We start from the raw sequence: 26,814 nt of genomic DNA, 5'->3' as shown, positions 1-26,814 counted from the left end.
CATTCAGACAAAGATCATTGGCGGCACACCAATCTTGAATGGCAGTTAGGCAATCAGAGATGAGAGAGGGAGAGGAGGTGGCAGAGGGCAGCCTGAAAATGAGGTGAGTGTCGTCAGCGTAGCACTGGAAATTTGAGCAGAAAGTGGCCATGCAGTGGGCGAGAGTTGCCAGGTATTGGTTGAAAAGCCAGGGCGAGAGGTTTAGACCCCTGGGGAACACCACAGGTAGATAGGAAGATAGATGAAAGGAAGGACCCAAGTTGGACCTGGGAGTGTCTATTTGAGAGGAAAGAGGTCAGCCAGGCCAGAGCCTGATCAGTGATACCCAGGTTTTCATGGAGATGGTTGAGTAGGATGGTATGGTTGACCGTGTGTCATTCATTTTGGTAAAATTGGAATCTGGCTGGAAATTGGAGATACAAATCTTGACCTGAGCCAGTTAGAGCCAATTCAAATAGTGGGTGGAATATTTTTTGTCATTTATACGCTTCCAGAGAGAAATCGTTGAAGCGGTTAATAGCCCCATCTTCCATAATTTCTCCTCGACTGCAAAATGCTTTCATGGCAGTTACTTTCTGATTAAAGATCAAGAACTGCATTATTATAATGCAGACTCTTTCACCTTAAATTGGCTTTTAGGATCGGGTCAGGGTGTGTACACTCTATAGTGAAGTCACTTGCATTTGCGATGTAGAACTCAGTTTGGAGAAGTTTAAAATCCATATTCATCCAAATTCAACACTTTCATATTTCCACACAAACACTAATTTTCCTTAAACATTTTCCTGGTCTTTCACTTTCACTTTAAGATGCTGAATATCTTTTGTGGCCATATCCAGCTCATTGTATGGCGTGTCATAATTGTCATAGTTGTCTTCTATTTCGCGTATGCATCTTTTATTTTTGGCAATGCGCACTGATTGTTGATGAACAGGACCATTAAGCTGTTCATATCTTGTAGACTTTTGCATTGATTGATTTTAGAGTGTTGATTTCAATTATTATCGCTTGAGCTGTGTTCCCTGATCAATTGTGGCTTTACATCTGGCTGACTTATCAAACAATCAAGCAGATGTGCTTTTCCTAGATACACTGCTTAAGTCTGATTTGGTGTATGAGGAGGCATTTTATTAGCTTTGATTTGCGAGTCCGATCAATAAGCCTCTTATAATACAAATCAGGCAAACAATAATAGTTCTCAAATGTCTCTGCACAAATAGGGCTCTTGTAAGTAGTTCATCAGCAACTATAGCCACGTACAAACTTGTATTTCCATAGGTGATTATAATTTTGTGCCTGAAGTTTTCCCAAATAGAATACCTTCAGAGAAAGCCTCATAACAACTGGACAGCTGTGACACTCCCTGTGTGACTAGCACCATAACTGTGATAATTGTGATTCTTGGTTGAATGCTCACTTTGCTTCCCAGTTGCTCAGCTCTTTAAAATGTATGGTCTGGATTTAATATTTCTTTTAGTTTTAATAATTCATAAAAGAAAGTTTGCTCTTCTGTTCCCATGTGCAAAGGTTGGTCACAACCAGGCGGTACAGGAAGGCCTCAAAGCTTGACCAACACTGAGCCAAAGCTATTCTAGCAAAACCGGGACATTTCACTAAAAAGGGTGCCATGTTGTCACTGAATACAAACCTATGCAATAATTTTACAACCTTCCATCTACAATTTTATCTCCCCGTAAATTTCGTTGCATCCATCGAGGAGTGTAATTAAATGGGCCATGCATTACTACCTCACCCAAGGTAACGATGACGGCTCATGGAAGCATCGCAAACATGATGCACTGACATCAAACCGTTATCACACCTCACACTGATCTCATTAATAGATTCCCTTTCATGGTTATGCGACGCACATATGGTTTTTGCAGGGTAGTTTTCACTTCCTTGTCCCCATTTTCTCCCTTCTCCTGTGGGTTTCACGCGTTCATCTTTGTTACACAGCCAGTATTTGGCTCATTTTCTTCTGACATTTGGCCTTACTGTCCCTGTGTTATGGAAGGGTACTTAAAAATCGCTATCGGACACTCATGGCCTCCACACCTCAAAGACTTCCCAACCACACCTCTGGGCCATCCTACAATAATGCTTCCCTAATTGTAGTACTTCCTTCCAAGGTAATATAAAATGCAATCACTAGAAAACTGCTCACTACTATGAGGTTCCTTATTTTTCCTCTTTCATGATTAGCTTTCTGTTTCATCCACTGTATACTGTGAAAAATCCAGGGAATTTGTCCCCTCTCTTCAAGGCAGTCCTTGAGGATCAAGTGGGATCCCATGGTCCGTTCAAGCCAGCCCCCTCCCCTCCCCCTGCTTCTCCGCCGCCCCACTTGGAGGACTGGAGGTCCCTAGAAAGGGATATTAGTTATCCTCCCTATTCCCAAAATTGTATTCCAATACTGCCTTTATTGTGTTCATGGGAGTTGAAATATATGATGACTGAAACATTTCTATAAGGGTGGTTGGGGATGGGTATGGGTATGGTTCCTGACTCTGTGTGCACATAAGTTGCTGGTAAAGGGAGAGCTGTGGGAGTCCCACCCCTCACAGAGGGATAAAGAGCCAATCAACTTTGGAGCAGGGAGAGAGACATCATGTGCAGAGCTCAACCCATCTCCCTTGGGAGGTGTGGCAGGAAGAGTAGCATATACGCCAGGCGTGGTCGGCCGACCAAGTCCAAACCCACATAACGTTGACAGCTCTACTCAAAGGAGACCTGGGAATGCTCAGTCTAGAAATGCTCAGCCTAGATGAACAACTTAGAGCACTAGCTGCCTAGCCAGAGATGAGTTGAGGAACCAACACCGCAGACCCATCCGCAGTCCATGGGAGCAAGTCACAAGCAAAGTGGCAGTGTGCAACCAAGATGACGCAGAGGGACCGGCAATGCCTGTACCGCCCTCCTGCAGTGAGACTAAGTATGCGGTCACTCCAGGAAACGGGGAAGGGGGAGGCAAGGCCGAGCTGTACCCAAAGATGGGTAATGATGAAAGCAAGACCCTCAAGGCAGGGTAAGAAACTCCCAACCCCTAGACTGGGTGAACAAAACCATACCCCAAGAAGGGGTGAGGTAACGAAGACCAGAAGGTGGGTACAAGAAACAAGACCTCTAGACGGGGTGAACAAAACCATACCCCAAGGTGGGGTGAAGGAAGCAAGACTCCTAGGTGGGGCTAGTGAAACCATACCTCAGGGTGCGGGGGGGGAGGAGGGTCCGAATCCCAATGCGGCGGGGAAACAAAGAGCTTCCCTGAGGGCAAGAGAGCCCAGATTTGTTTTGGTAACAAATACCCGGGATAGCCTTACTGTAGTGGGAAGGGTATGGACCAGGCAGGCTCCAAAAAGGATGAAAAGGGGACCAGAGAGACATTTGTTGTGGATTTAATGGAACTGCGTAGAAGAAAGATTGATTAAAAGACATTCAGGCTGAGCCAACATGTATATATCCCTGTAACCTCTGCACTCAGATGCAGCTTGATCTGCCAGGAATTTGCGTTGTTAGGGAGAATTCTCAGAACTGTGCTAATTACTCTCTACCTTAGAGACCCCCTGCAACTTTGCTGGATTGTGAGGACTTGAATGTTTGACCTGGGGTGAGACCCTTTTTTTCCCCACTCTTATGTATTTTCAATGTGATTTAAACTCTGTTTCTTTTGGTTGTGGAGTCTGACAAACTCGATAGGCAGCCTCTTTTACATTGTCACACAGCACCTTTATTGCGGTGGCACAGGGAAGTCCTTCAGATTTTCCAAAGGTTTAAATACCTTCTCTTGGATAAACTACTGTCTCCAAGAGAAGTGAAGTGAAATGGACTTTAGTTACATTGTAACTTTCTAGACCCAACACACAGTATCTTACAATAGGGTGCTGGAGGGGTTACTTAGTATCGCCTTCGTCTAGCTTCTCATGTAACATTTTTATGTTACCCTTTCCTCGATGAATGGCTGGTGGCAGTGGTGTACTTTTAACTACTGTGGTGTGCATTTACCGCAGGCTGCGTTCGCAGCTGCAGTAAAGCACCCAAGGGTGCCTTTTTTGTCAAAATGGCCCCGGTCTTCTTTTTTCGCCATTTCTTTGTGGAAAGGTCCTTCTTGAAGATTTACTCTGTGCGCCAAACCAGGTTTGGCCCCTTTGTTTGCTTTCTTTTGGCAGGATTCACGAGTGAAGCACGCCTCTGGCTTCAGGGTGTCTGGCAGGGGCAGGAAGCGAGGGAGGTGCCCGAAACTCCCTGTGCTTAGGAGACAGAAATGCACTCTTAGGTGATTGGCCGGCTGGCTGTCCGGTAAGGCAGCCACCCTGCTGGGTGACTGATAGCTAGGCTGGAATGAATGGGAGAAACTTGCATAAATGGTGTGGCTTTTTGGCTTGGAAGGCAGAGTCGACCACTGGATGAAGGAATCCAAAGAAGAACTTGGCAGAGACGCCTGCTGCAACTCCTGGACCGTTGGTTTGCCCGGTTGAAGCCCTGCTGCTGTGCTCAAACACCGAATTCGCCTCGACCCCTTGAGTTGGTGTGACCAATCAACTCCAAAGTAAGCCACCTGGACATCCTCTCGGAGCTGGTTGAAATTCCACTGCAGCTGCTGCTGAAACCGAATAGCCAGGGAGAGGAACACCAGATCACGTGCGTTGCTTTTAAGTTGGCCAAGAGCTCCAGGAAGATCCTACGGACTACCAGGAAGTAGGAATGACCGAGCCTGAGCCACTTCAACAGAGTGCTGGAGCCAAGATGCAAGGAAAGCCTGTCTCAACAGCCAAGTGTCTGCGGTGGTGCTATTTGCTTAGACGCGAGGAGCTGAAACCGCAAAGTGCCACTGAATAGAAGTGGGTCCTTTTCTGTTGCTGATCGTCCCGTTGCAGTGCAGGAGTCCACCAGATGTCCTCCCTCTTGTCCCCACGACTGAGGCCCAGGAACACCGGATCTGCAGAGCTGCACAGGAACAGAGGCCAGCCAAAGCCCTTTTTCTTCTAACCAAAGGTACTGTACAGTCTACCAGATTTTACCTCTTGTCGTGTAACCTCACTTTCTCTCTGCTTAGACCTGTCTTGGTTACTCTGTAGAGTTGCTAACAGCTTCTTTACTTGACAAGCCTAAACAGCTTGTGACCCTACTTTGATTTCTTCTTTTCTTCGAAGACTTCTAAAAACATTGTGCAAGAAGTTTCACCTACCTCTGAGAAGTGCTGCAGCTCACCTAGACTTTTGCCCAATTAACTTTGGCCTAGCCTGGCTCCCTGAATTACTCTTCTTCCCTCTTTTATTGTGTTTGGTCTTCCTCCCAGGAAGGGGTTAACTAACTTTGCATTGGGGGTTTTTCAAAAGTACTTACCTGCTTTCAGAATATTTGTGAGATCTCTTGTACTCTTAAGACTAATTCTAAATGCTAACAGTGATATATTAATGTTCATAGCGTCCTAGTTACTAAAGTCACCTGAGGGTGTAGGAAGTGTCTGTGTGCCATCCCAAAAGGGTACTTACTGATTTTGAAGTGTATCTGTGTGTTACCATCATATTGCCCCTTCAGAAGGAGGCTTATTCAACTGACTAATAAATAAACTAATAATTGTTTAATCAAGAAGAACAAGTTACTTATCTTACCTGGTAACGTTTTTTCGATGGGATGTTCCTCCGACGTATTCCACATCTTTGACAGTAATGACCACAGCTGTGCTGCTTCGGAAAACTTTTTCGGAGTAGTTGTCCTGCATCAATGACGTCGATACGCTGTCCCTCGAGGGCCTCTGGCGATGGTCGACGTCACCGGATGTTATATCTAGGACACACGACACACAACGCCCGTAGCCTCAGTTGTAGTTTTGTCCCCCAGAACGCGTGGCACCAATCTCCTGCAAGTATGACTACAGAAGGTCTTGCGGAAACATAAGCTGCAATCGCATAAGAAATTCTGTAGAGGGGCAGGGAGGGTAACGATGTGGAATACGTCGGAGGAACATCCCATCGAAAGAACGTTACCAGGTAAGATAAGTAACTTCTTCTTCGAAGGGATTGTGTCCTCCGACGTATTCCACATCTTTGACAGACTCCCAAAGCAGTACCAACGTATGGAGGTGGGAAAAGAATTTTCAATTGCATCAATTTAGAATGCCCAATTAAATTGCAGAATAGAGGACTGCCTTACCAAAGGCCAAATCCTGCCATTGGATAGAGTCCAAGAAATAATGTTTCACAAAAGTATGGACAGAGGCCCATGTGGCTGCTTCGCTAATATTACGATTTGGAACCCCCCTCTGTAGGGCAGTGGAGGCAGCCACACCCCTAGTAGAGTGAGCCCGTAAGCCTACTGGAGGGTCCTTTCCTGCCAAACGGTAACACTCAGAGATCGTCAAAATGATCCATCTGGACAAGGTCTGCTTGGAAACAGCCTGACCTAAACGCCTTCCAGCATAACCAACAAAGAGCTGATCGTCCACTCTGACCCGGGATATCCGTGAGAGATAAACTCAAAGCTCTCATAGGATCCAACCTATGGAGGCTCCCCTCTTCCTTGTCAGGATGCGGAGGAGGATAAAACACCGGAAGAATTACCTTCTGGCTCAAGTGGAATTCCGACACAACCTTCGGAAGAAAAGAAGACCGCACCCTAAGGACAACCCTATCCTTATGGAACACAGTGAAGTGTGGTTTGGCGGAAAGTGCCTGCAACTCACTCACTCACTCTGCGTGCAGAAGTAACCGCAACTAAAAATATAGTTTTAAAGGACAACAGTCGCAACGGACAAGAATGTAAGGGCTCAAACGGAGCTCCCATTGGGAACTTTAAAACCAAATTCAAATCCTATCCCGGCACCTGGAAAGGCGATGGTGGAAACACATTAGTTAGCCCTTTTAGAAACTGCGAGATCAAAAGGGATCTTAAAATAAGAACATTCCTCAGACGAGCGCTTTAATATGGACAGCACCGCCAGGTAACCCTTAATGGTACCTACTTGCAGGCCCCTGTGGGCTAAAGAAAGCAAAAAAGAGAAAACCAAAGGAATGGAACATTAGAAAGGATCCACATTCTGTACCCTGCACCAGTTGCATAACTTTCTCCAACGGCAACGTTACAGAGTTTTCGTTGCAGGCCTCCTGGCCGAAAGCAACACCTCCATCATGTCTTCGTGGAGGTCACAATCCTTATACCTCAACCTTTCAGATACCAAGTGTGAAGGCTGAGTGACTTGACCTCTGGATGGGGAACCCCACCCGCCTCCCCTGAGAGCAGATCGTCTTGGTAGGGAAGATGTCATGGAGGACAGATGGACATGTCGAGAAGGTCCAGGTACCACGCTCTTCTGGCCCATGCCAGCGCAATGAGGATCATCTGGGAACCGAACCTCCGCAACACTTGCGGAATGACAGGGACTGGGGGAACCGCGTACAGCAGTGGGAAGGACCACTCCACTACAAACACATCCCCTAAGGCTCCTCTTGGAGGAAATTCCCACGAGCAGAATCTTTCGCGCTTCCGGTTGACACTGGTGGCGAAGAGATCCACCTGCGGGGTTCCCCAAAGGGCGAAGATCTCTAACAGAACTTCCTGAGCCAGCTCCCACGTGAGAGACCGTGCTCTGCCTGCTCAGAACGTCTGCCGCCGCATTTTCGTCTCCGGCCAGATGAACTGCCGAGATCGAAATGTCCTGCTGAATGGCCCAGAACCAGAGCTGCATCGCATCCCTGCACAACGGGGGTGACCCGTTGAGGTAGGGCATGGCCACTGTGTTGTCCATCATAATCAGGACATTCTTCCCCCACACAGACGGCAGAAAAGCCTTCAGGGCTAGCCTGACAGCCCGCAGCTCTAACAGATTGATGTGGAGTCTGGACTCCGACAGAGACCAACGGCCGCTGGCCGTCAACTCGTTGGCATGAACTCCCCAACCCGTGAGGGATGCGTCCCTCACGATCGTAACCTCTTGCCACGGTTGCCAAAATGGTGCACCCTTCATCAGATTGCCTTCGACGGCCCACCACAGAAGATCCTGTGCGACCGAGGGCGGAATCTGAACAGGATCCGACATCCTGCCAGAGAACTGTGACCACTGCATCTTGAGAGCCCACTGCAGAGATCTCATCTGCAGCCTGGCCTCTGGCATCAGGTAAATGCAGGATGCCATGAGGCCGAGCAACCTCAAGAACCCGAATGCCGGGAGACTCTGGGCACGTTGAAATTTGTCCACCATCTGCAGAATGCGTAGAGCCCTCACCTGGGGAGGCTTACACAGCCCCAGGGATGTGTCGAGCACTGCTCCGATGTACTGGAGCCGCTGGGTAGGTGTCAAATGGGACTTCTTTAAATTGAGGGAGAAGCCCAGCTTGTGAAAGGAGTGGCAGGTGACGGACAGATGATCCAGTGCTTGCTCTGGAGAACGCGCCCTCATCAACCGATCGTCCAGGTAGGAGTTGATGTGAATCCCCCCTATCCTGAGATACGCTGCCACCACCTGCTTGGTGAAGACCCTCGGGGCGGAGATCAATTCGAACGGCAGGACCCGAAACTGAAAATGTGAGTCGCCAACCGCAAACCTCAACACCAATCAATCTTGCAGTTGAAGGGCCTGAAGGACTTGAGCAAGAGTTACCTTCTTGAATTTGTCCTTCCTGAGGAGCTTGTTCAGCCCACGCAAGTCCATGATGGGTCCCAATCCCCGTCTTTTTTTGGGATAAAAAAATAAGGGGAATACCATCCTTTGTTCCTCTCCGCCACAGGCACCAGTTCTATGCTGCCTTTCTCCAGTAGGGATAGGATTTCCTGCGCAAGGAGCGGATCCGGACGCTTCAAAGAGAGCTTCTCCGGTGGATTGTCGTGAGACCTCTGCCGAAAGGGGAGAGAGTAGCCATGGGTAATGATCTCCAGAACTCACATATCTGATGTAATGGCACGCCATTCTCCAAGATGCTGCGCCAGTCTGCCCCCAACCGGCGAACCATGGGACATGGCCTCATGACTGAGCCGACGCTGCTGCGTCACTGTTTGAGGGCAAAGAGGCAACTGCCCGAGCGGCTTTGGCACCTCGAGTACCCTGCTTTCCACCTCTGGTACTCCTACGGTGGCCCCTTCGACTAGCAGCTCCTCTCAATCTACCAAAGGAAGAGTAGTACTGAAAGGAACCTCCCCTCCATTGCTGTCCCCTAGGACGAAAAGGCAGAGGTTGACATACTGCAGCTCTCAAAGACTACTCTGCAGCTTTGGAGGTCTGCAACCTCTCAAGGCTCTTGTCAGCCTTGCTGCCAAAAAGATAGACACCATCAAATGGCATGTTGAGAAGCCGGGATTGTACATCTGGAGCAAACCCCGGCTTGCGCAACCACGCAAATCTGTGTATCACGGTGCTCTCCGCCATGGACCGGGTGACAGTCTGCCATGTCCAGACCCGACTGAACGGATTCACACATGGCATCCTTGCCGTCTTGCACGAGGGCTAGAAAACCATCCCGTTCCTCCCCTTTGGGGATATGCTCAGCTGCCAAAGATGCACAATTCCACAGAGTGTGAGTGAATCTTGCCAAGGCACAAACTGAGTTGGATGCCTTTTTGAAGCCGTACCCCCAGAAGAAAATGCCTTCTTCGCCCAACCATCAAAGTGCTTGTCCTACCTATCAGGAGGGATGGTAGGGTACGCAGCCTGCTTCGCTGGGGCCGTAGCCACCTGCACCACCAAACTCTCCGGAGTAGGGTGCATTGACCAGTAACAGGGGTCACCACTGGCTGGGCGGTATTTATTCTGAAGCGACTTATTCACTGCCGGGAGACTCTCCGGAGCAGTCCAAGGCACTGCCACCCTTCTTTGCAATGCCATATGAAATGTCAACACCGGGTCAGTGGGTGGACCTTGCTCCAAGATGTCTGTCGGATCATTCTAAAGAAAATCAACAGATGGAGCAGACCTCCCCAAGTACTCAGTCACCCTCGAAATGAGACTATACAAGAATTTGGCATGCATACCAGGGTCAGGCCTGCCAAACACAACCTCTGGAGAGGTGTCAAGGCCACTGGCGTCATGTAAGGACTGACACAGGTCTTCCATTTGACTATGACCAGACAACAGGTTATCAGGAACCTCACGAGGAACAACCCTCTCCTCATCAGACCCTTCTTTCACCTCTGAAATATACTCCAAAGGTTGGAATAAATCCAATCTGGATGTAGGAGCAGAGAAGGGCTCAAAACAGGCCTCACTGACTTACAGGGAGCCTTCCTCAGAGTATCCGCAGCCCTTCGGGGCACCTCCGGAAAATTGTCCTCAAAAGGCATCGAGGGCACAGATGGAATCGACGTCGACCGAGGCGCCGATGACTTCGACAACTGCTTCGAGGCCGGAGCTCTGAGAGTGTCCTTCGACGGCCTCGTAGCCGATGGCGTCAACGACTTCTTCGAAGCCTTCAGAGAGTCCCTCGAAGGACACGGCACTGATGGCTTCGATGCCTTCTTGGAAGGCGTGCGTGTGGTGGCCCTAGCTTGTTCCTTGCCGGCTTCTCTCGAAGGCGCAGACAGAACGGTGCCTTGCGATTCGAAAATCGTCCTCATCTGCTGACGGAATGCGTTCCATTCGGCCGGCGACGAATACTTGGTGGGACAAGATACCCGCAGTCTGGCGGAGTCCTCCAATGAGGACGGGGAAGGCAACCGGTGACAGCGCTTCCAAGAATTCCTAGAAGAGGCAGAGGAATGGCGGGAACCAATCCGAGACTTGCGTGTCCGTGATGGACATTTTGGAACCGCAGTCCCGACACTTTTGAAAGCCCAACTTTGGGGTAGAAGAGGATGAAGACATGTCAATACAACGTAGAAGAACCGCTACAAAGCAGAAGAACCGAGCGTGCTGAGATTCCGAAGCGAACACGTTCCTGGAAATAATGGAATTGAGGCTATGGGCGTTGTGCGTCCTAGATATAACATCTGGTGATGTCGACCATCCATGGAGGCCCTCGAGGGACAGCGTATCGACATCGACGCAGGATGCCTACACCAAAAAAGTTTTCCGAAGCAGCACAGCTGTGGTCATTACTGTCAAAGATGTGGAATACGTCGGAGGACACAATCCCTTCGAAACCTTGTGTGTAAGAGTTTATTTGAATACTTGTCATTGTAAATCTCTGTGGAACTCCCCTACAGCTCACATATGAACCCTCTTGAGATAAGCCTGGCTGCTCATTCACGCTACCAACCTGTGTAGTACAGACTTATATCAAAAGTTGGGTTCCTATTGCCAGGAGGTCGGGGCTGTTGTAGTGCACCCAAAGGGTACTGCATACGATCTTGCCTAACATGCGCAATACCAATAATTCAAAAGTAAAACAAAGTGCAGACTGCATTAGGGACAAGAAGCCCTGTTGAGAAGACAGTACTGGGGTGGGGATCAGAAACCAGCAGACATTCGGTTTCGAGGGGCCGAAGTGTACCTTTTTGTTGAATTTATTTTGTTAATAGATGTAGGGACAGAGCTTAGGTTAGGATTCGGATGGAGGACTTTCCTTGGTTTTTGTAAAAAATATCCTGATGAGCACCTTTTGACATTTCCTTTTTAGAGTAGAACGATGCATATAGGGACAGCTCAGGGTTCTGGTAAATAAACAAAAGAAACTCTAATACTGTGCCACCATGTCAGTCTGCTGACTCTGACCTACCACAATACCTGTACACACGCACCCTTATCCAGCCGCATTCCCTTTTTCTCAATGCCATCATATATTTCCAATTTGTTTGTTGTTTGCGCCCCTTTCCTATTTTTGCTACATCCTACTTCTTACCCCTACCCTTTTTCCGCGGTCCATTCTCCATAGACTTCCATCTGGTTACCGCATGCAGGGACACAATACGCTGATTTCTCTGATTGTTACTGGCACCATAACAGTGCTATATTTGGTATTGGCACAGTGTAAAGGTTTTATAACATCAGCATATTTTATTCTTGTATTAAGTATTATTCTGTCCTGTGTGGGATGGCTTCCTGTTGTACTACTGACTATCGCTATATAGTTAGGTGAGTGGTTATATTCTTTTAAAGTTTCATTTGGCTTAATTGTTGTTCCCAGCTGTGACAGAAACAAGAGGCCCTCCCTATTTCACCAGTCCACCACGGGGACCTGGCGCAGAAGAAGAATTTTGCATGGACGTTGCCTACTCTGAACAAGCCTTGGCTCATTTGAAAGTGACGGGGCAGCTGGAAAACAGGAGGATAACGCCTGAGGGCTCCTTGCCGGTGAGCTTTACCAATGAGTGGTTGAAAGGCAACATAAACATATTGGTGTTTGCATTGCAAAACAGGAACATTCTCCTCCATTGTTGTATTTGTTGGAGGGAGGGGTGATGTGTGTTTACACAACTGTTACTGTGTGCTCCAGTGCACCAGCATTCTGCTTATGTCTCTTCTGTGCAATTTATACACAGGCTAAGGAGAAGAGCAGAGGGACTGTGCCCCTCATGGGCAGACATTCTCTGCTCTGATTGTCCTGCACTCACTCAGATTGTTGCTGTGTGTCTTATTGAGATACAGTTTATACTTTTCCAGACATTTATTGCTCTTCTCTTCAAAATCTGTCTCCTGCCGTAAGTCCCTTTACAGTCCTTTTTCCATTCAGTCTTAAATCTGCAGGGTCGATTTCTCTGATGTTTTTCTTTCTCCACTTGAGCTCACTCTCTCCACTGAGGCATGGCTGTGCAGTTTACTTTTCCCATCAGTACTCTCAATGCCCATGCACCGTCACTCTCCCACTGCAGCCTGCCTCCTTCCCATAAAGTCTCTTTAGGGAAGAGGGGGAAATATACAATAACTTGATGGCGAACCGCTGATTAAATAATATTGGATGTTACTTCTCCTCTGTGCTTATTAAGGTCTCTGGAATGAGCCACAGGAAGGTAAGGATGGTGAGGGAGTGGGTAAAATGGGCTTGGGGCAAGTGTGCTTGTCGGGTGGGGCATGGCCTGTGTCGTTTCCTAAGCAAAATATTGTGATAATGAATCAAGTTGAAAAAAGGATAGAAAAATATCTTGGGGCTCATTCTAATACGATCAGAAGGGGGAGTGGTTCACTAGTATATGACAAATCATTTGACTTTCGTGAATGACATACACAGAATTATGGTATCTTTGTTGAAGTCTGCATCTGCATCCAAAGCCACTCTATGTATGAAATGCCCATACATATCTGCCTGCATTGAATTTTCATGGGCGGCAATGCTACCAATCCCCATGGAATTGTGCCTAATGATGCACCTGCAAAAATTAGAAAGACTCTATAGAGCTGTATGTAAATACTGTCCACAATATTTGTGTATGACTTTAATGTTCTCAGACAATAGGCTTTGGCTGACAATTGAGCATAGAATGTGGAAATCCTACATCCAATCATAAACCAGTAACATTAAATAGTACATTTTCTATGCAAAAGAACTCTCAAAGGAGATTTAAAGCGGAGGGGGGCAAGGAAATAATATGGTATCATTACACTTTGGCATTGCTTATACATCAAATTTCAAGGCACTCGGACAATGAAAACTTCCAGGGCCATAACCAGTCAATCGGAGTTTACTGCTTGGACTTTTATGCACCCTAACTTCCTCTCGTTCCTTCTGTCTGCAGAAGTTTGGAATCCCCAAAGGAAGGCTGGGAGTGACGCGCATTGGAGATTTGTCCTCTCTGGATATGAAGAAGGTTCCCACGCTGGCTCTGATTGAGCTTACCGCTCTCTGCGACATCCTTGATTTGGATTTGAAAAGGAACAAAGCTGTGAAAAGGAAAGCCTCTGGTATTAAATTCTCTCACTGAACTACATATGCTGCAATGTTGGCACTGCACTGTCAGACATATCCCAACATGCCTACGCAAAAGCATATATTGATACAGTAATGCCAGTTCTGCAGTCGTGGCACTGCTTGATGGCTTTCTGTAGTCTGTTAATTGATTTTTAACTATCCCAAAAACAGATCCCCTATTTTTCGTGTGCATAATGGAATCATTAGATCTGTAAAGTATGTGATATTTTTTTTTTTCCTGTGCCTGTATTGCTTGATGATTTTTTTTATAGGCAGCTCTCTCTCAAAGCCTTTGATATCATGGTTATAAAGAGTATCTTATGCCAAACGACTGTTAAAACTCTGCCATCTTGATCAGTGTTTTTGTCACTCAAGTTTGTTGTGCTCCTTCATGGAAAGTACTATATGATGGTCTAAATATGCTGAAAACATCAAGCCTCTCGTTCTGGGGAAAAATGATCAGACTGCCATTTTTGCAATAGTTCTCTGGGTCGGTTCGGCAATCGGGACGTAATGTTAGCTGAGAACCCAGTGTTTGGTTGAGCTCTCTGCTTCTCTAATAAGAGACTTCAGTTGTCTGTATGTATCTCCCTCTATCTCTTCCCCTGGTATTTATAGAAGGGGGTGACGGAGATCTGAGGGCACCAGTATTATAAAAGAGTCCTTTCTTGGGTAGGGGCTGCTGTAAGTCAGATAAATGCAATGTTGAAGGTGGTGAATTGATGGGATTGGAATAGTTCCACCAAGGTTTAATGCCTGACAAGGGTGTTTTAGGGAAAAACATATAAACTGGGCATTGGCCAGCACTCCTTAGCACATGCCATCATTAGGCAGAGAGCATTCAAGAGTGGAACTGGGAATAACCTTGATCACCTTAATCTAAAAGCATTTTCAGCTATGACAGTGAACATTGTTAATTTTATGTTAACTGGTTTACATTTTTTATATATTTAGAGAATCATCTGTTCGGTGTTCCGCTAAGCCTCTTATTGGAAAACGATCAGAAAATCCTCCCCAACACACAAGTGCCATTGATTCTTCAAAAGGTAGGTTTGGTGCGAGTTATTCTTGACAGATGCGCGAGTTGATTGCATGGGTGAAGGAGTGTGTTGCTGTGAGTGATCACATACCGATATGAGCAAATAGCACAATTGTAGTCTCAGAATCTGTCTACGATCACCAGGTTTCTTGTAGGGGCGATCTCAATTGCTGCTAGAAACAGATTGATGAGGAACCTGGGAGCTATTCAGTTGCTCTGAAGGACCTTCTTGTTCTGCTTTTAGGGCATCTCGAAAACATGACTTCGTTAAATTAACTTATGCTGCTATAGAGCACTGCCTATCATTTGGGGGAGATAGGGTAATTATGGGCTATAGCAGTTCACCTTTTTCCTTTTTTTTGGAGTGCATGCATGCATACATGCGCTGTACCTTAGTTCAAGTTGTACCTCAGGACTCGTCACAATTTTAAATTCAAAAACATTTCTCAACTTCCTAACATTTCTAAAATATACAGAAAGTAGTACCAACTTTCATGACAAAAAAGATTCACTGTGATAATCAGTACAAGTTTTGGCATTAATGCACCTTAGATTTCTTGTAGTTTTTGAATCAATAAGTTGAAGATACACTTGAAACACTTGTGTATAGGCCCGTTATAAATGCCATATCATATCATATATCATATAGCATTTCAATTTCCAGAAGTATACACCAGCCCTCTTTATATCTCACCAAAGCCTGTCTTGTTTTATTTAGAGGTTTTGTTAAGTGTTTTCTGACACATTTCCGTCTCCCCAGAGTGCCCAGTAGACATCCCAGGATATGGTGGCATTACATTTAATGTTTAGCAGCAAGGAAAGGGATATTTTCAGCACAAAGTGTATATTTTGGGCAGATTATGCTTCACTAAACTTGAGTAGAAACAAATAAACGTACATAATTCAAAAGTTGTATTTATTGTGCTATGGCCTTGATGTGTTCATTGGGCTAGAGAGATCATCTACTGATTGCTCCTTCTGACTAATGAACGACTGACTCTTGGATGGAATGCTAAATATGTGAAGTAAATCCAGAGGTCTTGGCTTTTTGGAAAGGTACCCATTTTCCATGTGCCATTGCAAGTGCAAGAAAATGCTAAAAGCTGCAGGGTCTACCTTGGAATGGATAGCTTGTAAGAGGAAGATGGTGGCCATTGGAGTTAACTTGCCAGTTTTGATCAGTCAAACCATGTAGCCGTGTATTTAAGTACTGTGTGAGCCGGACCAAAAGACATTGTTTCACCAGTTTTATTAAAGGAAAAGAAACCTCAACTGACCCTTCAGCTATGATTGTGGTTCCTTACCTTTGAAAGAAAATAATAAAATGTTCCTCATCAGGATGTCTCACAAACATTCTGTCCTCTTTTCAAAATATAGTAAATAAATCCTCACACAAGCTTAATTCGGATATTAAACCATCAAAGGAAAATATACTCTATCTTGTCTTCCTTTACACCAAAACTAAAAAAAGGTTTGCCTAAGTAATTTTCACTCCCCTTGTTCTTGGGCTCCTGGTGGCTGGTTTCTGACCCCCACCTGTAGAGTTCTCAGTGTCTTTTCTGGTCCTGGGCGAGAACTTATCATTTAAAAGAAGATGATGTCTTGTTTTTCCTTGTGGTAATAGTTCTCTATAGTGAGTTCAAATGGTTCAACAACTATTCCGTATCTCCGGATCAATTCTCCTCAGTGTAATTTATAGGTTCTCCTGACCGATGTTGGTCGGTATTCACAATACTCAAATGATGTTCTCATCTCAATTGGCAATGTCTGTGTTGTTGGCGTACCTTTCTTGTTCCCTATTGCTCAAGTTGTGGGATTTCCTATCCTGTTGTGGGCTTTGACTTGTTCTAGCCTTGCCTGGGCTAGGCACCTCTTCATCTTTGCTGGGTAAAGTTATTTTCTTATCCCCTCGTGGGGTCTTCTGACTCAGTCCGACCTGGACTCTAGGCCTGCTCAGTTTTCCTGTGTGTATCACTTTCTTCAGCACTTCATGGGTTGTTTGGACTCTCAGACCTGTGTGGGCTTGTGGCTTTCACAGCCTTCATTTTATCCGTTTTGTTACCCCTTCATGGGTTATTTTGACTCTCAGCCCTATTTGGGCTTGTGGCTTTCTTAGCCCGTTCACTCCCATGTGGGGGTATAAAGATTCTTAGCCCTTTATGGGTGCTGCTGTGACCTCACCACCCTTCACCCACTCTTAGTACAAGTTGCGTACCTTTCTTGCAGTGGCGATCCTCATTCGGGGATTCAGTGTCTCTGGCCAGCAGGTTTATGCTTCTCAGAGCTGGCTTCGGTCTGCACGGTCAGGCTTCTCTTAGCGGTTTCTCTCTTTCGGGATTAGCAGGTTCTGGACCTCACTTTGGCAGGATGCCGACCTTTTGCTTCACTTCCTTCTGCTTCAGCGATACTGGGGTCTCCGGGTTCTCCACCTTGCACCAATGAGCAGCGCTCTGCAGGCTTCCTAGATTCTCTGCCCACCACGTTGATGACTTGGTTCCTTCTTCTCGTTCTTTCTTGCTCTCCGGCTGCTTCCCGCTTTCAATTTTGAAGTCCATGGTCCTTTGTGTTCCTCCTGGGAACCAAAGGTGAAAGTTCATTGGTTCCGCTCTCTACAAACCGTCAACAAGAAGTCTGGGCCAGAAGTCAAACCTTCCACTCTTAAAGGGCACTATACCTTACTGTCTTGCTCAACCCCATTCAGCCAAGAAAAACTTGGAATTAAACTGTTACTTGGGCATTACTTGTCGCCAAATGTGGGTACCACCAGTGGGCTCCCACTTGGCCTGTCCCCTAGGGAGGGTTTTGCGTAGCAGGTTCACCTCCCTAGTCCTAAAGGGGATTGCTCCCTCTACGGGAGAAGGGACCAAAAACCTGAATTCGTCACAACTGATACCATGAGAACACTCCCCAAGTAAAGCATAATTCATGAAAAAGCCTTGAGTGTGAAGGGGCGCTGTGTCTTTGATATTTGACATGCAGATGATGGTGCACAGAATGATGATTTGAATGGATTGTGTCCTCCCACGTATTCCTCATCTTAGATATACCCTTAACCTTCAGCTTTGCTGCTTCGGAAAAAAATGTTCTCTCTCTCTACCAGAGGGCGCTCCTCTCGAGGCCGCGGCGTCGATGTCCCTCGGCGGCATCCGTCGAGCACTGACATCACCCGCTGTATAAATGCCTCGAGCACGCCCGTTGGCCTCAGTTCCGTTTTTCATTTAGCTTCGCTTCGGATCATTACAAACGGCGCTTCAGTTTTTTGTGAGAAAAATGTCATCTTCATCAAACCCTTCCACACTGAAGACAGGATTTATTTATTTATTTATTTATTTATTGTGCGATAGCCAAAATTTGACTTTTCGCACATTTCAACAAACAGTACACAAAGATAAAACAGATACAATTCATCCATCACTAGACATACTCTGAATATCAAAACAAAACATACATCATTAGAAATCGAGAAGGGAAAAAAGCGAGAAAAATAAGCGAGAAAAATAAAAAGGGAGAAAAAGAAATTCCAATCAGCCCTAACAATTCAGTCTGTTATTAACACTAATTCCTTTAGACATCTTCCCACCTCAATCGAAAGAGCCATCTCATTACCAGAAGATAATCTTGCCCAAAAATCATCGGTATTAAGATGAGACTCATCATGAACAAATCTACTAAAGTGTCTGGCGCTGATACTCCAGGTCCCAAGACAATTAGTCTGCCGTTTGCTGTGGACACCTATTGGAACCACAAGGGAAGGAGTCCCGCACTCCGGAACTACCCCACACACTCGCAAAAAGGCGAGACCGTCTACGCATACGTACTCTACCTAGCGTATTGGTCACTCTGCCCACCCCCACAAATGCACGCAATGCACGACTTCAGTCGAGAACCTTAGCTACAACTAACCGAAAGGCCACCTCCCCAGAACTGCATCTATACCATAAACTAAGCCACACATCGAAGCTGAGCCCACTTATCAAGCACCACCGTGAGCCATTTGCATTGGCTACAATGTCTAAGACTCTTGTTAATGTGTCACTCACACGTATGAATGAAATTACCGCTATCTGCAATTCTTCTACCACTGCCTTGCTACCTAATGATGCAAATGCCACTTTATCTGTGTCTATGACCCCAGAAAACATGCCCCCACCGGTTTGAATGAAATTACCGCTATTTGCAATTCTTCTACCACTGCCTTGCTACCTAATGATGCAAATGCCACTTTATCTGTGTCTATGACCCCAGAAAACATGCCCCCCACTGGTTTGAATGAAATTACCGCTATTTGCAATTCTTCTACCACTGCCTTGCTACCTAATGATGCAAATGCCACTTTATCTGTGTCTATGACCCCAGAAAACATGCCCCCACTGGTTTGAATGAAATTACCGCTATTTGCAATTCTTCTACCACAGCCTTGCTACCTAATGATGCAAATGTCACTTTATCTGTGTCTATGACCCCAGGAAACATGCCTCCCACCGGTTCTGATGTGCCACCCTCGACCATCAATGTCACCCCTGAACCACACCTCAAATGTGCCCTCATCAACGCCCGCTCCATCAATGCGCATGCACTAGACATCCACGATCTTATTACCACCCTAGATCTAGATCTTCTAATGGTCACCGAAACTTGGCTACATGAAGCCTCAGGCCCCGCCCTATCCCTCGCTCTCCCACCTGGCTATGCCATCACGAGACAAGATCGCATGACCACTGGAGGCGGTGTCGCACTTATAGCCAAAGACTCAATCACCATCAGAAAGGCTGACAAAACTATCAACAATAACAGCGACTACCTTCAATTAAAACTCACCATCTCGCACCAATGCACCATCACCCTACACCTCATCTATCGACCACCAGGCCCCCTAGGAGACTTCCAGGCCTCCATCACCCACCTCCTGGCGGACAACCTCAAAAAGTCATCCAAAGCCATTCTCCTTGGAGACATCAACCTTGGCCTGAATGACGCCAAAGACCCCACAGCCAAAGCACTTGACACAGCTCTAGCCACCCTAGGATTCGTCAACACCCAACACCATCAATAACCCCACACACGCCCTAGGCAGATCACTAGACTGGATCGCCCACCACAATTGCCCCATCACAGTCACGGGCAACACCCCCACCCCATGGTCCGACCACCACACCATCACCTTTAACATCCCCACCACTACAACCACATCCCACCCCCCTCCTCCCTTGCCTCCTGCCCTTACAAGGAGTGCCCGTCAACTGACCAAAGAAAGACTCCTACCCTTCTTACTGGGACCTGCCTTCACAGCCCCATTCTCCAACGACCCAGAAACTCTGGCAAAAAATTATGATACGGCCATCACAGCAGCAATCAATACCATCGCCCCACTTAAACCTCGGAAAACCAAACCCACTAGACACGCTAATGCGTGGTTCACCCAAGACCTTCTAAAACTACGCTCCGACAAAAGGGCAGCATTAGCTCTTTGGCAAACATCCCGGCATGAGAAAGACAAACTCAACTTCAAATCCCTTGCAACTAATTACAAGAAAGCCATCATTAAAGCCAAAGCTAAATCCTTCGAAGAGAGAATTACTGAGGCCAAGTCGAACACCAAGGAAATGTTCGCCATTTTCAGGGAACTTGAGAACCCCACACCCACCCCCCAAAACTTCATTAAGGACAAAGAATGGTGTGACAACATCCAAACAGCCATGTGCAATAAGATCAGCTCTCTCCAAGCCAAAATCTTGAACACCAAACTAACACTATCCACCCACACTACACCCTCCCCACCACCACTGCCCCCATCACCCACTGAGGCCCCACCCACCTTCTCGTTTAAAACAATCCAAGAAAACGACATGATCAACATTATGAAAAACATAAAACCCTCCAATTGCAAAGGCGACCCCTGTCCTGCCTCCATCATCAAAGACTGCGCAGACACCCTGGCCCCTTTCCTAACAGCCTTCGTCAACGCCTCTTTCACCACAGGGAGAGTCCCCGCCTGCCTAAAGGAAGCATGGGTCCGACCCCTCATAAAGAAACCCACACTTGACCCCACCTCCCCTAATAACAACCGCCCCATCACCACTGTCCCTTTCCTCCTCAAGATTCTAGACAAAGCAGCTTACCTGCAGGTCCAGCACTTCCTCGAAGAACGGAACCTCCTTGGACTGAGACAATCCGGCTTTCGCCCTAGGCATGGGACAGAGACCGCCCTACTCGACCTAAAAAACCAAATGGACGACGCAAGGGACCAAGGCAAACCTGCCTTGCTCCTTCTCCTGGATCTGTCGGCAGATTTTGATCTTGTAGACCACGACATCCTCTGCCACCACCTCTCCTCCACAGCCAACTTCTCTCAAGAAGCCATTACATGGATCACCTCCTTCCTCCAAGGCAGGACCATGCAGGTCTTCTCTGACCTAGCCACTGCATCACCCTCTATCATGCTATGTGGGGTGCCCCAAGGCTCCTGCCTCTCCCCCACCCTCTACAACATCTTCACCCGCCCCCTCTTCCCCATCCTTGACGCCATGGGCATCTCTTACACCAACTACGCCGACGACACACAGATCCTTCTCACTCTGACAGGCGACTATGACACGGACTCCGCTATCCTCAACAACATCTACAACACAATTCAAATGTGGATGGCTATCAACGGCCTCTGCCTTAACTCTGACAAAACTGAGCTCCTACTCGTAGGCTCCCCTGACACCATCAAGAAAAGGGACTTCTTTAAATAGGCCGGCACAAATGATAACTGTTTATCGAGCACTATGAAAGAGGCTGATCTTTTGGCTTTTCGCATATTATCAATCGTGCCTATCCAATAACCCAATTTCAGTTTTTCTTTCACTTTTAGTGGGTTCTGAAGAAGCAATTCAACATCACAGTCACAACCAGACAATATTTCCAAAAATGTTTGCCCAAATCTATACAGAAAACCATTGTTCCCCAGTTGCAGCTCTGTAGCTGTTTCCTCAAAGAGGGAATTCTTTGGACGATCTAGGATTAATCTGTAAAGAGCCAACCACTTCCATTCCAACCATGATCCAAGTGATGAAAGACCAAGTTCATATCGCAAGCAAACAATAGGAGCACAGTCTGGCAGACCCAAAGTACGTTTCCATAACCTAGCTTCTATTACGTCCCAATATATCTCCATAGCTACAGAGTTGTAGTCCAAACCATATAAAATGATGGGAACTACCTTCCCTAGGTAGAATCTTAGGAGGGGAAGGATAGAAAATTTGCCAAACTTAGAATTGATTTTTTTCATCTGTGCAACTAATTTCACTAGTTTTAGTTCAGTAGATAACAGCAAGCTATTCTTTGTTGGAAAAGATCTTAATGTGGCTCCCAGATAAGTTAATTCTGAGACAACCTCTACCGGAGACTGATCCAAGTTCCAAGCAAAATTCTTTGCTATTTTATTTGGTCTCTTGAATAGTAGAATCTTGGATTTTAAGGGGTCAATGTTTAACTTATTGCTCCTGGCATAAGATTCTATAGCGGACAACAGACGTTGCAGCCCCACTTGCGAATAGTCCAGGACTACTACGTCATCCGCATAGGCTAACCAGTTTATTTTTGCATTGCCAATAGAAGGAGATATTAAACCAAGATCCTTCAACCAGTTAGCTACATCCGCCATAAAAAGGATGAAAAGCAGAGGGGCTAATAAACAACCTTGTCGAACCCCTCTAGCTATCCTGATTGGGTTAAAGAGCAAGCCCGATCTACCAAGTCTGACCCGCATGTAATTATTGGAGTGCAGTTCTCTCAGAATGGAGAGTAGACCTGGGGGGATTCCCCAAGCATCGAGTTTTTCCCACAGAAAGTTCCTATCGACCGTATCAAACGCCTGGGATAAGTCAATCCAGGCTCCAAAAAGGACATGGCATCCCTTGGTAAATGACTTTGCAGCAAGGTAGTTCAAGACAAGCCCATTCAATGAAGTAGATAGGCCCTTTCTAAAGCCTTGATTGCTGCTTTGGGATAATTCCCTTTGTTTTTGCCCAGGCTTCTAATTCCCCTAAAATGATGCCCGAAAAGATTTTACTATCGGCATCTAGTGGGGAAATAGAGCGATAATTAGAAGCCAGTGACCTATCGCCCTTCTTATTGATAGGTATAACTATGGATTGTTTCCAAGAGTCTGGAATTCTCTTCTGGATAATGATGTTATCAAAAAGTAACTTTAAAACCTTCGCCCAGGTAAATGGGTCCAATTTCAGAATCGAATTGCTAAAACCATTCGGACCAGACGCTCTTGAAGCTGAGGATTTCTTAATTAACAATTCAAGGTCCATGACACTAAATTCAAGAAACCAGTTGGACACTATATCCACAACCAAGCACACTGGAACCTCAGAGTCATAAACATTGGCAAATTGGTCAATCCACACCCACTCCTGGATAACAGAATCCTGTTTCTGGTGATGAGTTACCTCATTCATTCCCACCATTGACCAAAAGTTTCAAGAATTCCTAAGAGATAAAGCACAAAGCATTCTCTCAGCATCCTGCTGAAGCACCAGATGCCAATGAGCACGAAGCCAGTTCCTATAGTTGTTTTTTAGTTTTGTTACTCCATCCCTATAGGCTTTCACGCATATTCCTGATCTCTTTAGCTTAGATCTCTGGCGCCTCAATTCATTCTTTTGGGCTATAATTTGATCGTTAAAGGAATGTTTGTGGATCTTGTGGGATTTCTGCATGGAGTGCTCCACCGGAGCCAAGTCCGACAGAAAATTCAAAAAGACCCCAAGAGTACAGGACTCGGACAATTGCTGGACAGATAAATAACTCATCCTATTTCTCAGCTCCTTATTTAATAGTTGTCCCCCCTTGGCAAACTTTCTGATAGCATTACCTGCATTATTAGTAGAGAGCCCTTGACCATAGCGAGGGGCCACTGGATCACAATCATAAGACAAGGCCACCTTCAGCATAGCATGGTCATCATTGTTCCCATCCCCCACAAGCAAACTGCAGCAACTCTCAAAGATATTTCTTGAGGCAAAGAGGTAGTCAATCGTAGAGAAAGAGGTACCTCTGTACCAGGAAGGGGAATTCTGGATGTCCCCCCCGGATGTTTCCATTCAGCATGAAGAGATTCCAATCCCGCATGAAATCTACCCACATTTTACCATTGCTGGACTTCTGTTTAAAACTTCCCGACCTTGGATCCAGTGTGGAAATACATTGAGAGTTGAAATCCCCGGCAATGAAAATATCATCTGCCGGGAATCGCAAAGAGCATTCAACTAAACCATCAGAGAGGGCATGCAAAAACTCACATAATAGAAGAGCACCAGGGTTCCAATACAAATGTACTACTATCCAACTTGAGCATTCTATAGAACCTCTTCTTGACAGTCTCACCATAAGGATCCCCTGGGTACGGCTTGAAATAAGAGGTTTTAAAGACTTCATTACTAGAAGCCACCAAGAGACCCCCCCCATTGGTCTACCTACCCCTGAGCCCAAGGCCAACTGCTGAAAAATAGAGTACCCATCCATACTCACCAGACAAGTTAACCAGGTTTCCTGGAAAAGAATTAGGTCAAATGTTTTAAAAATTTCTGATCTTCTGGGCTCCTCAGTAAATGAGGCATAACCTCTAGTATTCCACGATAAGACAGGATTTAAGAAATGTCAGAAATGTGGAAAGAAAATGTCTTTGGCTGATCCACACACAAACTGCCTCTGGTGCCTTGGTTCCGACCACCGTATTGATGACTGCGGTTCTTGCCATTCGATGACCCATAAGGCCTTAAAAGAACGTAGAGGTAAACTAGTGATGGGGGAGGGTTCATCGAAGTCTTCTTCGAAGGGGAGGAAAGACTCGGCCGAGTCTTCGGTGAAACACCATAAAAAATATAGGTTGAGGAGCAGATCTGGGAAGTCTTCTTCTTCGTCCCCCAAAAAGACAATGAAAAGACGGCACCAATATCCCTCTTCCTCTTCTTCCTCGACGTCATCTGAGGAAGTGATAACATGCCCTTCAAAACATGACTCCCCGAGGAAATGAGAAGCATTTAGAGTTTCTATGTTAACATTTTTTGAGAACGCGGCCCAGACTCCCTCAAAAAAGTCTAAAGAAGACCATGCCCCTGCTCACGAGAAACGTGACAGGGGAAGATCTAATACAAGAAAGCCCGACAAAAAGTTGTGGAGGGTGTCACCCAGGGACTCTTCCCGGACACCTCATGAAAAAACCTACCTGTGCAAAAATCGGAGGTAGAAGGAAACAAGATGGCGCCAGGCTCTCATGCGTCATCGAGGTTGACATCGAAAACGCCCTCGAAGTCATCGAAGGTAATCAAGTACAAGGCGTCGACATCTCATCCTAAAAAGGTCACGCTGAGTATACAGTTGACATCTTCGAAGGCTCCGTCGACAGTGTCGATGGTTTCCACAATTCCCTCATCGATTCCTTCGAGGACATCAAAAGCTACCTCGACAATATCGAAGGTTGTAGTGACAACATCAATGCCATCAAAGTTTTTGTCGACGCCCACACCTGAAAAGGTTTTTCATCCTGAAAGTAGGCAGGATTTTTTTAGGACCATGTCATCAATATATGAGGGAGAGTCATCATCAGATGAAGAAGTTATCTGCTGGTGTTAAATTTGGCACAAGACCTGTCCCTGAGGAGTTAGTTGACCCTCAGTCTAAGATACAAGATTTACATGAATGCTTGCAATCAGCAAGTGGTCTGGATACCTCTCCAGAGTATGAATTTGATAAACCAGACCCAGCAGAACATGCTGATGCGAGCTACAGAAAATTAATAGGTAGAGTCACTGAATTTATGGGATGGGGTAGAAATTCACTGGTCTATCAAGATGATGACATGACTGATATCTGGATTTCAGGAGGACCTCAGCAAGCCCCCATACTTACCTTTCATATTGCCTTACAAAGGAGGGTTAATTCTGCATGGGAACATCCTGAAGCCATTCCAGCAGTTAATAAAAAGTTTGTGTCGAAATATAGACCCTGTAATTCTGACCCAGAGTACTTAAGCAAACACCCATCTCCTGAAAGTCTGGTAGTTCAAGCAGCCACCTCTACTAGAAATGCTTCATACCGCACAATCCCCCCGGATAGGGATGATAGAAAGGTTGATGCATGGTCCAGGAAGACTTTTTTTTTTAAACCTTTATTTATTTGACTTGACAACGCACAAACATACATAGGTAGTCACAGAGCAGCATCAGTATACACTAAGTACAATACATATTCTACAGTACACTGTAAGGATTCTGTACAAAGCACAGGGGTCAGGTTCTAGGTAATGTATTGGCCTCTGGATCAAAGGAGACACAGTTCACAGAGCGACAAAGCTGCAGGGAACGGGCGGGGGAAGAGGATTCAGAGTCCGAGGTTGAAGTCATGGCGGACATGTAATCGCGGAACTTTCGCCAAATATATCTTGGCCTCGAATGTGGATATTGCAGTGCACTCCAGGCCTCTTCGGTATCATGCGCCCAAGTGATTCTCCTGAGCCACTGTGCATAGGTGGGCGCTCTAGGGCGAAGCCAACACATCAATATGCAGCGTAGAGCCAATACCATACAAAGACCCGCAAGTCTTAGAATCGCGCCCCAACTGGGGGAAGTCATGGAAGAGACAACGCAGTAGGGTGGGTTCAATAGAGTGATCTAGTATGTCCTATAATGTGGAACACATTTCGGTCCAAAATTGAGTGAGATGAGGGCAATTCCGAATCATATGAATGTAGGATGCTTGGTCGGTGCCACATCTGTATTAATTTGAACTTAGTTATAGGACACATCATGGGTACGAGCACACATTCGGGACCGCCGTTCATCGGTAATCTCGACTTCAAGATCCTCCTCCCACCTGAGTTTGTTTAATGAAGGAGGGGCAGCTCTAGCCTGTAATAGGGTGTAAAGCCTTGATACCTTCCCCCTGAAGGAGTCAAAGGAACAGAGCTCCGCAATTATGGGTTTGTCAGGTGGTAGCATGGGGAAATCG

The 26,814-nt window shown here is 46.2% G+C and overlaps 1 protein-coding gene across 4 annotated transcripts in view; it reads left to right on the top strand.

Moving 5' to 3' along the window:
• The window catches only part of ARHGAP40 (Rho GTPase activating protein 40), a 645,040-nt gene that overhangs the window by 454,795 nt on the left and 163,431 nt on the right, over positions 1-26,814 (top strand). For all 4 annotated transcript variants that reach the window (XM_069652367.1, XM_069652368.1, XM_069652366.1 and 1 more), the window contains 3 exons: positions 12,054-12,220; positions 13,600-13,765; positions 14,727-14,818. In XM_069652367.1, the coding sequence (XP_069508468.1) occupies positions 12,054-12,220; positions 13,600-13,765; positions 14,727-14,818 (425 nt within the window). The remainder of the gene's footprint in view (positions 1-12,053; positions 12,221-13,599; positions 13,766-14,726; positions 14,819-26,814) is intronic.

The sequence above is a fragment of the Ambystoma mexicanum genome, chromosome 3p, assembly GCF_040938575.1.
Source record: "Ambystoma mexicanum isolate Mex_15411 chromosome 3p, UKY_AmexF1_1, whole genome shotgun sequence".
Lineage (NCBI taxonomy): Eukaryota > Metazoa > Chordata > Amphibia > Caudata > Ambystomatidae > Ambystoma > Ambystoma mexicanum.
Note: the sequence above shows the minus strand (reverse complement) of the source record. Positions and strands in the feature narration are given on the sequence as shown.